At 52.0% G+C, this 12,010-nt stretch overlaps 1 protein-coding gene across 1 annotated transcript in view; it reads left to right on the top strand.

The window, feature by feature from the left end:
• The window catches only part of LOC137345808 (collagen alpha-2(XI) chain-like), a 730,020-nt gene that overhangs the window by 274,913 nt on the left and 443,097 nt on the right, over positions 1-12,010 (top strand). Inside the window, exons 18-19 of the mRNA XM_068009057.1 lie at positions 1,307-1,360; positions 1,452-1,505. Of these exons, the coding sequence (XP_067865158.1) occupies positions 1,307-1,360; positions 1,452-1,505 (108 nt within the window). The remainder of the gene's footprint in view (positions 1-1,306; positions 1,361-1,451; positions 1,506-12,010) is intronic.

The raw sequence follows: 12,010 nt of genomic DNA, 5'->3' as shown, positions 1-12,010 counted from the left end.
GATGGTGTAATGTGGGGGGGGGTTACAGTGATTGACGGTGTAATGTGGGGGGTGGGGGTACTGTGATTGACGGTGTAATGTGGGGGGTACAGTGATTGACAGTGTTTTGTGGGGGACAGTGAGTGACGGTGTAATGTGGGGGACAGTGAGTGACGGTGTAATGTGGGGGGGTTCAGTGATTGACGGTGTAATGTGGGGGTACAGTGATTGACGGTGTAATGTGGGGTTACAGTGATTGATGGTGTAATGTGGGGGTACAGTGATTGATGGTGTAATGTGGGGTACAGTGAGTGACGGTGTAAAGTGGGGTTACAGTGATTGATGGTGTAATGTGGGGTTACAGTGATTGATGGTGTAATGTGGGGGTACAGTGATTGATGGTGTAATGTGGGGTACAGTGATTGATGGTGTAATGTGGGGTACAGTGAGTGACGGTGTAATGTGGGGTACAGTGAGTGACGGTGTAATGTGGGGTTACAGTGATTGATGGTGTAATGTGGGGTTACAGTGAGTGACGGTGTAAAGTGGGGTTACAGTGATTGATGGTGTAATGTGGGGGGTACAGTGAGTGATGGTGTAATGTGGGGTACAGTGATTGACGGTGTAATGTGGGGTACAGTGAGTGACGGTGTAATGTGGGGTTACAGTGATTGATGGTGTAATGAGGGGTACAGTGATTGATGGTGTAATGAGGGGTACAGTGATTGATGGTGTAATGAGGGGTACAGTGATTGACGGTGTAATGTGGGGTACAGTGAGTGACGGTGTAATGTGGGGTACAGTGATTGACGGTGTAATGTGGGGTTACAGTGATTGATGGTGTAATGAGGGGTACAGTGATTGATGGTGTAATGAGGGGTACAGTGATTGACGGTGTAATGTGGGGTTACAGTGATTGATGGTGTAATGAGGAGTACAGTGATTGACGGTGTAATGTGGGGGTACAGTGATTGACGGTGTAATGTGGGGTGCAGTGAGTGACGGTGTCATGTGGGGTACAATGAGTGACAGTGTAATTTGGGGTACAGTGAGTGACAGTGTAATTTGGGGTACAGTGAGTGACAGTGTAATGTGGGGTACAGTGATTGACGGTGTAATATGGGGGGTACAGTGAGTGACGGTGTAATTTGGGGTACAGTGATTGACGGTGTAATATGGGGGGTACAGTGAGTGACGGTGTAATTTGGGGTACAGTGATTGACGGTGTAATATGGGGGGTACAGTGAGTGACGGTGTAATTTGGGGGGTACAGTGAGTGACGGTGTAACGTGGGTTACAGTGAGTGACATGTCTTTGTGTTAAACAGGGTCCACGTGGCCCTCGAGGTGCTCCAGGTCCACCCGGGAGATCAGGTCGGAGGGTGAGTGTCCCTTTCTCTGCATTCATTGCCCGTTATCCTTGTAGTAATGCATTTGTCAGCTTCTGAATAACAAGACTGGCTTGTGTTGCAGGGTCGCGCAGGTGCTGATGGAGCAAGAGGAATGCCAGGGGAAACAGGAATCAAGGTATGGTGTCGAGCTTGTTGCTGTAAGCCTGGGCTTCCACCTCTATCAGAGCAGTGTGTGAGTGCACGTGAATGAGCTTGGGAAATGGAGTGTTGCTCTCTTCGGTTTCTCAATTTGACCTTTGACTTGTGCTGGGGGGGACACGGGGTTTAAGATAAGGCAGGAGTAAGGGGAGCTAATAGGGGGGAAGGGTTAAGTTTGTTGGGGGGGTGTGGGGGGGCGGTGGCTGTAATGGGGATAAGTCGGAGCAGGTGTCAAGAGAGTGAAGTGAAGAGTGTTAAGAGGAAGGGACGAAGTCTAGTGGTAAAAATGGGGTAACAGGCTGCAGGGGTGAGAGTAGGTAAGGGGCATCGGGGTAAACATCTGTGGTCAAGAGAGTGGGATCCTGGGGTGGGGGTAAAAGGGGGCAGGGGTAAGAGGGGGGCACGGATAAGAGAGGGCTTGGGTGTGAAGACAGACGGGGTAACACCGGCTGTCTGATCTGAATCCATCACATTCCTGTCAGGCAGGTTAGCTTGGTTTCGGGGCTTTATGTTTAACTCATCCTTGTCTGCGCTATGAGCATCAGCATCAATGCTGCCTTACCAGTGCTGCTCACATCTGAAATAAAAATGATAGAGATTCCTATGGTCTGAAACACCATTTGCTGCTCACTGGGAGCACTGTATGTCAGATGTGTGAAGATGCAGTTTAGTGTCAATCCCTGCGGTGATCAGAGAGTTTGCGTGCGTGTCTGTGTGTGAGAGCAGGAGCAAAATAGTGCAGATGCTGTAAATCTAAAATTAAAATGAGAAATGCTGGAAATACTCAGCAGGTCTGGCAGCATCTGTGGAGAGTGAAGCAGAGTTAATGTTTCAGGTCAGTGACCCTTCATCAGAACTGGCAAATATGAGAAAAGTGAAAGGTTTTTAAGCAGGTGAAATGGGGAAGTGTGGGAAAAGAAAAAACAGTAAGCTCTGTGATCAGGCAGAAGACGGGAGACATTAAATGACAAAAGAGTTGGTGGGGCAGAGCCAAAGGGAGTGGGAATGGGACAAGAGGAGGTGTGAATGGCAGAATAATGAACAGCTGCTGTCTGAAAGCAAAAACAAAATTAAGACTGAAATACTCAAAGAAAAGGAAACAAAATGGGGGCAGAGATTACGATCTGAAATTGTTGAACTTAATGTTGAGTCCAGAAGGCTGTGAAGTGCCTAATAAAAAGATGAGGTGCTGTTCCTCAAGCTGGAATTGAGCTTCATTGGAACAGTGCAGGAGGCTGAGGACAGAGAGGTCAGAGTGGGAACAAAGCAGAGAATTAAATTGACAGGCGACTGGAAGCTCGGGGTCATGCTTTCCGACTGAGTGGAGGTGTTCCGCAAAGCGGTCACCCAATCTGCGTTTGGTCTCTCCAATGTAGAGGAGACCACATTGTGAGCAGCGAATACAGTATACTACATTGAAAGAAGTACAAGTAAATCGCTGCTTCACCTGAAAGGTGTGTTTGGGACCTTGGATAGTGAGGAGAGAGGAGGTAAATGGGCAGGTATTACACCTCCTGTTATTGCATGGACAGGTGCCATGGGAAGTAGACGAGGTGTTGGGGGTGATGGTGAAGTAGACCAGGGTGTTGCAGAGGGAACGATCCCTTCGGAATGCTGACAGGGGAAGTGGGGGGAGGAAGATGTGTTTGGTGGTGGCATCACGCTGGAGGTGGTGGAGTGTGTGTGTATCAGTCCCAGTAGTGGAATGGCGGTGGTGGTGTCGGCAGAGGTTTCAGCGGCGCCAGTGTTGGCGACGATGGTGGTGGTGATGTTGGCGGTGGTGGCGGCAGTGGTGTCGGTGGTGGTGTCGGCGTCGGTGGTGTCGGTGACAGTGGTGTCGGCGGCAGTAGTGGCGATGGTGGCGTCGGTGTTGGCGACAGTGGTAGCGGTGGTGTCTGCGTCGGTGGTGGCGGCAGTGGTATCGGCGGCAGTGGTGTTGGTGGCAGTGGTGTCGGCGGCAGTCGTATGGGCAGCGGTGGTGTCGATGGTGGTGGTGTCGGCATTGGCGGCGGTGGTTTCGGTGTCGCTGGGGGCAGTGGCGGTGGCAGCAGCGCTGGTGCCAGAAGCGTCGGTGGTGTCACGGTCGGTGGTGTCAGCAGTAGTGGCGGTGGTGTTGGTGGCGGCGGAGGAGTCGGCAGCGGTGGTGTCGGCGGCAGTGGTGGCGGTAGTGTCTGTGTTAGTGGTGTAGGTGGCAGTGGTGTCAGCAATGGAGGTGTCGGTGTTGGTGTCGGCGGTGGTGGTGTCAGCGGCAATGGTGCCGGTGGCGTTGGTGGTGTCGGTGGTGGTGGTGTCGGTGTTGGTGGTGTTGGTTGTGGCGGCGGCGGTGGAGTCAGTGTTGGTGGTGTCGGTATTGGTGGTGTAGGTGGCAGTGGTGTCGGCAGCAGTGGTGTCGGTATTGGTGGTGTTGGTGGCAGTGGCATTGGTGGTGGTGTTGATGTTTGGCGGCAGTGGTGCCAGTGGCATTGGTGGTGGTTGTGTCAGTGTTGGTGATGTCAGTGGAGGCGGTTTTGTTGGCAGTGGTGTTGGCGGCGATGGCATCGGCAGCATCGGTGTTGGTGGTGGTGTGGGCGGCAGTGGTGTCGGTATTGGTGGTGTTGCCGGCAGTGGCGCTGGTGGCATTGGTGGTGGTGTTGGTGTCGGTGGTGTCGGTGTTGGTGGTATCGGCATCGGTGGCAGTGGTGTTGGTGGCGCTGGTGTCGGTGTCGGTGGTGTCTGTGTTGGTGGTGTTGGTGGAGTCGGCGGTGGTGGTGGCAGTGGTGTCGGTGTTGGTATAGGCGGCAGTGGTGTTGGCGATGGTGGTGACAGTGTTGGTGAGGGCGGCGGTGGTGTCTGTGGCAGTGGTGTCTGTGGTGGTGGTGTCGGCGGCAGTGGTGCCAGTGGCGTTGGTAGCGGTGGTGTCGGTGTCGGCGGCAGTGGCGTCGGTGGTGGTGGTGTCGGTATTGGTGGTGTAGGTTGCAGTGGTGTCGGCGACGGTGATGTTGGTGGTGTCAGTGGTAGTGTCGGTGGCAGTGGTGTTGGTAGCAGTGGTGTCGGAGGCGGTGGTGTCGGTTTTGGTGGTGTCGACAGCATTGGTGGTGTCGGTGTTGGTGATGGCAGCGGTGTTGGCGGCGGTGGCGCCAGCGGCAGAGATTTCGGTGTTGGTGTCGGTGGCATTGGCAGCGGTGGTGACGGTGTTGGTGTCAATGCTAGTGGTGTCGGTGGTGGTGCTGTTGGTGTTGCTGGTGTCGGTGTTGGGGGTGTCGGCGGCAGTGGTGCCAGTGGCGTTGGTGGTGTTGGTTGTATTGGCGGTGGTGGTGTCAGCGGCAGTGATGTCGTTGTTGGTGTCGGTGACGGTGTTGGTGGTGGCAGTGGTGTTGGTGTCAGTGGTGGCATTGGCAGCGGTGGTGTCGGCAGTGGTGGCGGCAGTGTTGGCAGTAGTGGTGGTGTCGCTGGTCGTGGTGTCGGTGTTGGCAGTGGTGTCAGTGGCGCCAGTGTTGGTGGTGATTGTGTTGGTGGCAGTGATTGTGTCGGCGGCGGAGGTGTCAGCGGCAGAGGTGTTACCGGTGGCGGCGGTGGCGTGTGTGTGTGTGTGTGTGTGTGTCAGTCCCTGTGGTGATCAGTGTGTGTGTGTCAGTCCCTGTGGTGATCAGTGTGTGTGTGTGTCAGTTTCTGTGATGATCAGTGTGTGTGTGTGTCAGTCCCTGTGGTGATCAGTGTGTGTGTGTGTGTCAGTCCCTGTGGTGATCAGTGCGTGTCAGTCCCTGTGGTGATCAGTGTGTGTGTGTCAGTTTCTGTGGTGATCAGTGTGCGTGTGTGTCAGTTTCTGTGGTGATCAGTGCGTGTGTGTGTGTCAGTCCCTGTGGTGATCAGTGTGTGTGTGTGTGTGTGTGTGTTAGTCCCTGTGGTGATCAGTGTGTGTGTGTGTAAGTCCCTGTGGTGATCAGTGTGTGTGTGTGTGTCAGTCCCTGTGGTGATCAGTGCGTGTCAGTCCCTGTGGTGATCAGTGTGTGTGTGTCAGTTTCTGTGGTGATCAGTGTGGATGTGGGTCAGTCCCTGTGGTGATCAGTGTGTGTGTGTGTGTGTGAGTCCCTGTGGTGATCAGTGCGTGTCAGTCCCTGTGGTGATCAGTGTGTGTGTGCCAGTCCCTGTGGTGATCAGTGTGTGTGTGTCAGTTTCTGTGGTGATCAGTGTGTGTGTGTGTCAGTCCCTGTGGTTATCAGTGTGTGTCAGTCCCTGTGGTGATCAGTGTGTGTGTGTCAGTCCCTGTGGTGATCAGTGCGTGTCAGTTCCTGTGGTGATCAGTGTGTGTGTGTCAGTCCCTGTGGTGATCAGTGTGTGTGTGTGTCAGTTTCTGTGGTGATCAGTGTGTGTGTGTGTCAGTCCCTGTGGTTATCAGTGTGTGTCAGTCCCTGTGGTGATCAGTGTGTGTGTGTCAGTCCCTGTGGTGATCAGTGCGTGTCAGTCCCTGTGGTGATCAGTGTGTGTGTGTCAGTCCCTGTGGTGATCAGTGTGTGTGTGTGTCAGACCCTGTGGTGATCAGTGCGTGAGTGTGTGTGTGTGTCAGTCCCTGTGGTGATCAGTGTGTGTGTGTGTGTCAGTCCCTGTGGTGATCAGTGTGTGTGTGTCAGTCCCTGTGGTGATCAGTGTGTGTGTGTGTGTCAGTCCCTGTGGTGAACCGTGTGTGTGTGTGTCAGTCCCTGTGGTGATCAGTGTGTGTGTGTGTGTGTCAGTCCCTGTGGTGATCAGTGTGTGTGTGTGTCAGTCCCTGTGGTGATCAGTGTGTGTGTCAGTTTCTGTGGTGATCAGTGTGTGTGTGTGTCAGTCCCTGTGGTTATCAGTGTGTGTCAGTCCCTGTGGTGATCAGTATGTGTGTGTCAGTCCCTGTGGTGATCAGTGCGTGTCAGTCCCTGTGGTGATCAGTGTGTGTGTGTCAGTCCCTGTGGTGATCAGTGTGTGTGTGTGTGTGTTAGTCCCTGTGGTGATCAGTGTGTGTGTGTGTAAGTCCCTGTGGTGATCAGTGTGTGTGTGTGTGTGTCAGTCCCTGTGGTGATCAGTGCGTGTCAGTCCCTGTGGTGATCAGTGTGTGTGTGTCAGTTTCTGTGGTGATCAGTGTGGATGTGGGTCAGTCCCTGTGGTGATCAGTGTGTGTGTGTGTGTGTGTGTGTGAGTCCCTGTGGTGATCAGTGCGTGTCAGTCCCTGTGGTGATCAGTGTGTGTGTGTCAGTCCCTGTGGTGATCCGTGTGTGTGTGTGTGTCAGTCCCTGTGGTGATCAGTGTGTGTGTGTGTGTGTGTCAGTCCCTGTGGTGATCAGTGTGTGTGTGTGTGCCAGTCCCTGTGGTGATCAGTGTGTGTGTGTCAGTTTCTGTGGTGATCAGTGTGTGTGTGTGTCAGTCCCTGTGGTTATCAGTGTGTGTCAGTCCCTGTGGTGATCAGTGTGTGTGTGTCAGTCCCTGTGGTGATCAGTGCGTGTCAGTCCCTGTGGTGATCACTGTGTGTGTGTCAGTCCCTGTGGTGATCAGTGTGTGTGTGTGTCAGTTTCTGTGGTGATCAGTGTGTGTGTGTGTCAGTCCCTGTGGTTATCAGTGTGTGTCAGTCCCTGTGGTGATCAGTGTGTGTGTGTCAGTCCCTGTGGTGATCAGTGCGTGTCAGTCCCTGTGGTGATCAGTGTGTGTGTGTGTCAGACCCTGTGGTGATCAGTGCGTGAGTGTGTGTGTGTCAGTCCCTGTGGTGATCAGTGTGTGTGTGTCAGTCCCTGTGGTGATCAGTGTGTGTGTGCGCATGTGTGTCAGTCCCTGTGGTGATCAGTGTGTGTGTGTGTGTGTGTGTCAGTCCCTGTGGTGATCAGTGTGTGTGTGTCAGATCCTGTGATGATCAGTGTGTGTGTCAGTCCTTGTGGTGATCAGTGTGTGTGTGTGTGTCAGTCCCTGTGGTGATCAGTATGTGTGTGTCAGTCCCTGTGGTGACCAGTGTGAGTGTCAGTCCTTGTGGTGATCAGTGCGTGTGTGTGTGTCAGTCCCTCTGGTGATCTGTGTGTGTGTGTGTGTCAGTCCCTGTGGTGATCAGTGTGTGTGTCTGTGTCAGTCCCTCTGGTGATCTGTGTGTGTGTGTGTGTCAGTCCCTGTGGTGATCAGTGTGTGTGTCTGTGTCAGTCCCTGTGGTGATCAGTATGTGTGTGTGTGTCAGTCCCTGTGGTGATCAGTGCGTGTGTCTGTGTCAGTCCCTGTGGTGATCAGTATGTGTGTGTGTGTTATCCTCTGTGATGATCAGTGTGTGTGTGTGTGTGTGTGTCAGTCCCTGTGGTGATCAGTGTGTGTGTGTGTGCCAGTCCCTGTGGTGATCAGTGTGTGTGTGTCAGTTTCTGTGGTGATCAGTGTGTGTGTGTGTCAGTCCCTGTGGTTATCAGTGTGTGTCAGTCCCTGTGGTGATCAGTGTGTGTGTGTCAGTCCCTGTGGTGATCAGTGCGTGTCAGTCCCTGTGGTGATCACTGTGTGTGTGTCAGTCCCTGTGGTGATCAGTGTGTGTGTGTGTCAGTTTCTGTGGTGATCAGTGTGTGTGTGTGTCAGTCCCTGTGGTTATCAGTGTGTGTCAGTCCCTGTGGTGATCAGTGTGTGTGTGTCAGTCCCTGTGGTGATCAGTGCGTGTCAGTCCCTGTGGTGATCAGTGTGTGTGTGTGTCAGACCCTGTGGTGATCAGTGCGTGAGTGTGTGTGTGTCAGTCCCTGTGGTGATCAGTGTGTGTGTGTCAGTCCCTGTGGTGATCAGTGTGTGTGTGCGCATGTGTGTCAGTCCCTGTGGTGATCAGTGTGTGTGTGTGTGTGTGTGTCAGTCCCTGTGGTGATCAGTGTGTGTGTGTCAGATCCTGTGATGATCAGTGTGTGTGTCAGTCCTTGTGGTGATCAGTGTGTGTGTGTGTGTCAGTCCCTGTGGTGATCAGTATGTGTGTGTCAGTCCCTGTGGTGACCAGTGTGAGTGTCAGTCCTTGTGGTGATCAGTGCGTGTGTGTGTGTCAGTCCCTCTGGTGATCTGTGTGTGTGTGTGTGTCAGTCCCTGTGGTGATCAGTGTGTGTGTCTGTGTCAGTCCCTCTGGTGATCTGTGTGTGTGTGTGTGTCAGTCCCTGTGGTGATCAGTGTGTGTGTCTGTGTCAGTCCCTGTGGTGATCAGTATGTGTGTGTGTGTCAGTCCCTGTGGTGATCTGTGTGTGTGTGTGTGTGTGTCAGTCCCTCTGGTGATCAGTGCGTGTGTCTGTGTCAGTCCCTGTGGTGATCAGTATGTGTGTGTGTGTTATCCTCTGTGATGATCAGTGTGTGTGTGTGTGTGTGTGTCAGTCCCTGTGGTGATCAGTGTGTGTGTCTGTGTCAGTCCCTGTGGTGATCAGTGTGTGTGTGTGTTATCCTCTGTGATGATCAGTGTGTGTGTCTGTGTCAGTCCCTGTGGTGATCAGTGTGTGTGTGTTATCCACTGTGGTGATCAGTGTGTGTGTGTGTGTGTGTCAGTCCCTGTGGTGATCAGTGTGTGTGTGTGTGTCAGTCCCTGTGGTGATCAGTATGTGTGTGTGTGTTAGCCTCTGTGGTGATCAGTGTGTGTGTGTGTGTTAGCCTCTGTGGTGATCAGTGTGTGTGTGTGTGTCAGTCCCTGTGGTGATCAGTATGCGTGTCTCAGTCCCTGTGGTGATCAGTGTGTGTGTGTCAGTCCCTGTGGTGATCAGTATGTGTGTGTGTGTTAGCCTCTGTGGTGATCAGTGTGTGTGTGTGTGTGTCAGTCCCTGTGGTGATCAGTATGCGTGTGTCAGTCCCTGTGGTGATCAGTGTGTGTGTCTGTGTCAGTCCCTGTGGTGATCAGTATGTGTGTGTGTGTGTTAGCCTCTGTGGTGATCAGTGTGTGTGTGTGTGTCAGTCCCTGTGGTGATCAGTATGCGTGTCTCAGTCCCTGTGGTGATCAGTGTGTGTGTGTCAGTCCCTGTGGTGACCAGTGTGTCAGTCCCTGTGGTGACCAGTGTGAGTGTCAGTCCTTGTGGTGATCAGTGCGTGTGTGTGTGTCAGTCCCTCTGGTGATCTGTGTGTGTGTGTGTGTGTGTGTCAGTCCCTGCAGTGATCAGTGTGTGTGTGTGTGTCAGTCCCTGTGGTGATTAGTATTAATCAGTATTAGTAGAGAAATGGTGTTGGGGAAATTGATGGGATTGAAGGTCGATAAATCCCCAGGCCCTGATGGTATGCATCCCAGAGTACTTAAGGAAGTGGCCCTAGATATAGTGGATGCATTGGTGGTCATCTTCCAAGATTCTATGGACTCTGGAACGGTTCCTACAGATTGGAGGGTAGCTAATGTAACCGCACTATTTAAAAAGGGAGGTGGAGTGAAAACAGGGAATTATAGACCAGTCAGTCTGACGTCGGTACTGGGGAAAATTCCAGAGTCCATTATCAAAGATTTTATAGCAGAGCACTTGGAGAACAGTGGTTAAATTGGGCAGTGTCAGCATGTATTTACAAATCTACTAGAATTCTTTGAGGATGTAACTAGTAGAGTTGATGAGGGGGAGCCAGTGGATGTGGTTTATTTGGACTTTCAGAAGGCTTTCGACAAAGTCCCACATAAGAGATTAACATGTAAAATTAAAGTGCATGGGATTGGGGGTAGTGTATTGTGATGGATAGAAAATTGGTTGGCAGACAGGAAACAAAGAATAGGGATAAATGGGTCTTTTTCCAAATGGCAGGAAGTGACTAGTGGGGTATCGCAGGGATCGGTGCTAGGATCCCAGCTATTCATAATATATATTGATGAATGTACTAAATGCAATATCTGCAAATTTGCAGATGACACAAAACTGGGTGTGAGGGTGAGTTGTGAGGAGGATGCAGAGAGGCTTCAGGGTGATTTGGACAAGTTAAGTGAGTGGGCTAATGCATGGCAGATGCAGTATAATGTGGATAAATGTGAGGTTATCCACTTTGGTAGCAAATACAGGAAGGCAGATTATTATCTGAACGGCTATAAACTGAGAGAGGGGAATCTGCAGCGAGACCTGGGTGTTCTCGTACACCAGTCACAGAAGGTAAGCATGCAGGTGCAACAGGTAGTAAAAAAGGCAAATGGTATGTTGGCCTTCATAGCGAGAGGATTCGAATACAGGAGCAGGGATGTCTTGCTGCAATTATACAGGGCCTTGGTGAGGCATCACCTGGAATATTGTGTGCAGTTTTGGTCTCCTTATCTGAGGAAGGATGTTCTTGCTACAGAGGGAGTGCAGCGAAGGTTTACCAGACTGATTCCTGGGATGGTGGGACTGACATATGAGGAGAGATTGAGTCGGTTAGGATTATATTCGCTGGAGTTCAGAAGAGTGAGGGGGGATCACATAGAAACCTATAAAATTCTAACAGGACTTGACAGGGTAGATGCAGGAAGGATGTTCCCGATGGTGGGGGAGTCCAGAACCAGGGGTCATAGTCTAAGGATACGGGATAAACCATTCAGGACTGAGATGAGGAGAAATTTCTTCACCCAGAGAGTGGTGAGCCCATGGAATTCACTACCACAGAAAGCAGTTGAGGCCAAAACATTGTATGTTTTCAAGAAGGAATTAGATATAGCTCTTGGGTTTAAAGGGATCAAAGGATATGGGGCGAAAGCAGGAACAGGTTACTGAGTTGGATGATCAGCCATAATCATAATGAATGGCGGAGCAGGCTCGAAGGGCCGAATGGCCGACTCCTATTTTCCATGTTTCTGTATGATCAGTGTGTATGTGTATGCGTATGTCAGTCCCTGTGGTGATCAGTGTGTGTGTGTGTGTGTGTGTGTGTCAGTCCCTGTGTTGATCAGTGTGTGTGTGAGTGTGTGTCAGTCCCTGTGGTGATCAGTGTGTGTGGGTGTGTGTGTGTCAGTCCCTGTGGTGATCAGTGTGTGTGTGTGTGTGTGTGTGTGTGTCAGTCCCTGTGGTGATCAGTGTGTGTGTGAGTGTGTGTCAGTCCCTGTGGTGATCAGTGTGTGAGTGTGTGTCAGTCCCTGTGGTGATCAGTGTGTGTGTGTGAGTGTGTGTCAGTCCCTGTGGTGATCAGTGTGTGAGTGTGTGTCAGTCCCTGTGGTGATCAGTGTGTGTGTGAGTGTGTGTGAGTCCCTGTGGTGATCAGTGTGTGTGTGAGTGTGTGTCAGTCCCTGTGGTGATCAGTGTGTGAGTGTGTGTCAGTCCCTGTGGTGATCAGCGTGTGTGTGTGAGTGTGTGTGAGTCCCTGTGGTGATCAGTGTGTGTGTGTGTGTGTGTGTGTGTGTGTGTCAGTCCCTGTGGTGATCAGTGTGTGTGTGAGTGTGTGTCAGTCCCTGTGGTGATCAGTGTGTGTGTGTGTGTGTCAGTCCCTGTGGTGATCAGTGTGTGTGTGAGTGTGTGTGAGTCCCTGTGGTGATCAGTGTGTGTGTGTGTGAGTCCCTGTGGTGATCAGTGTGTGTGTGTGTGTTAGTCCCTGTGGTGATCAGTGTGTGTGTGAGTGTGTGTGTGTGTCAGT

This window comes from Heterodontus francisci, chromosome 29 (genome assembly GCF_036365525.1).
Source record: "Heterodontus francisci isolate sHetFra1 chromosome 29, sHetFra1.hap1, whole genome shotgun sequence".
In the NCBI taxonomy this organism is placed as follows: Eukaryota; Metazoa; Chordata; class Chondrichthyes; order Heterodontiformes; family Heterodontidae; genus Heterodontus; species Heterodontus francisci.
This window is presented reverse-complemented; position numbering and strand designations above follow the sequence as displayed.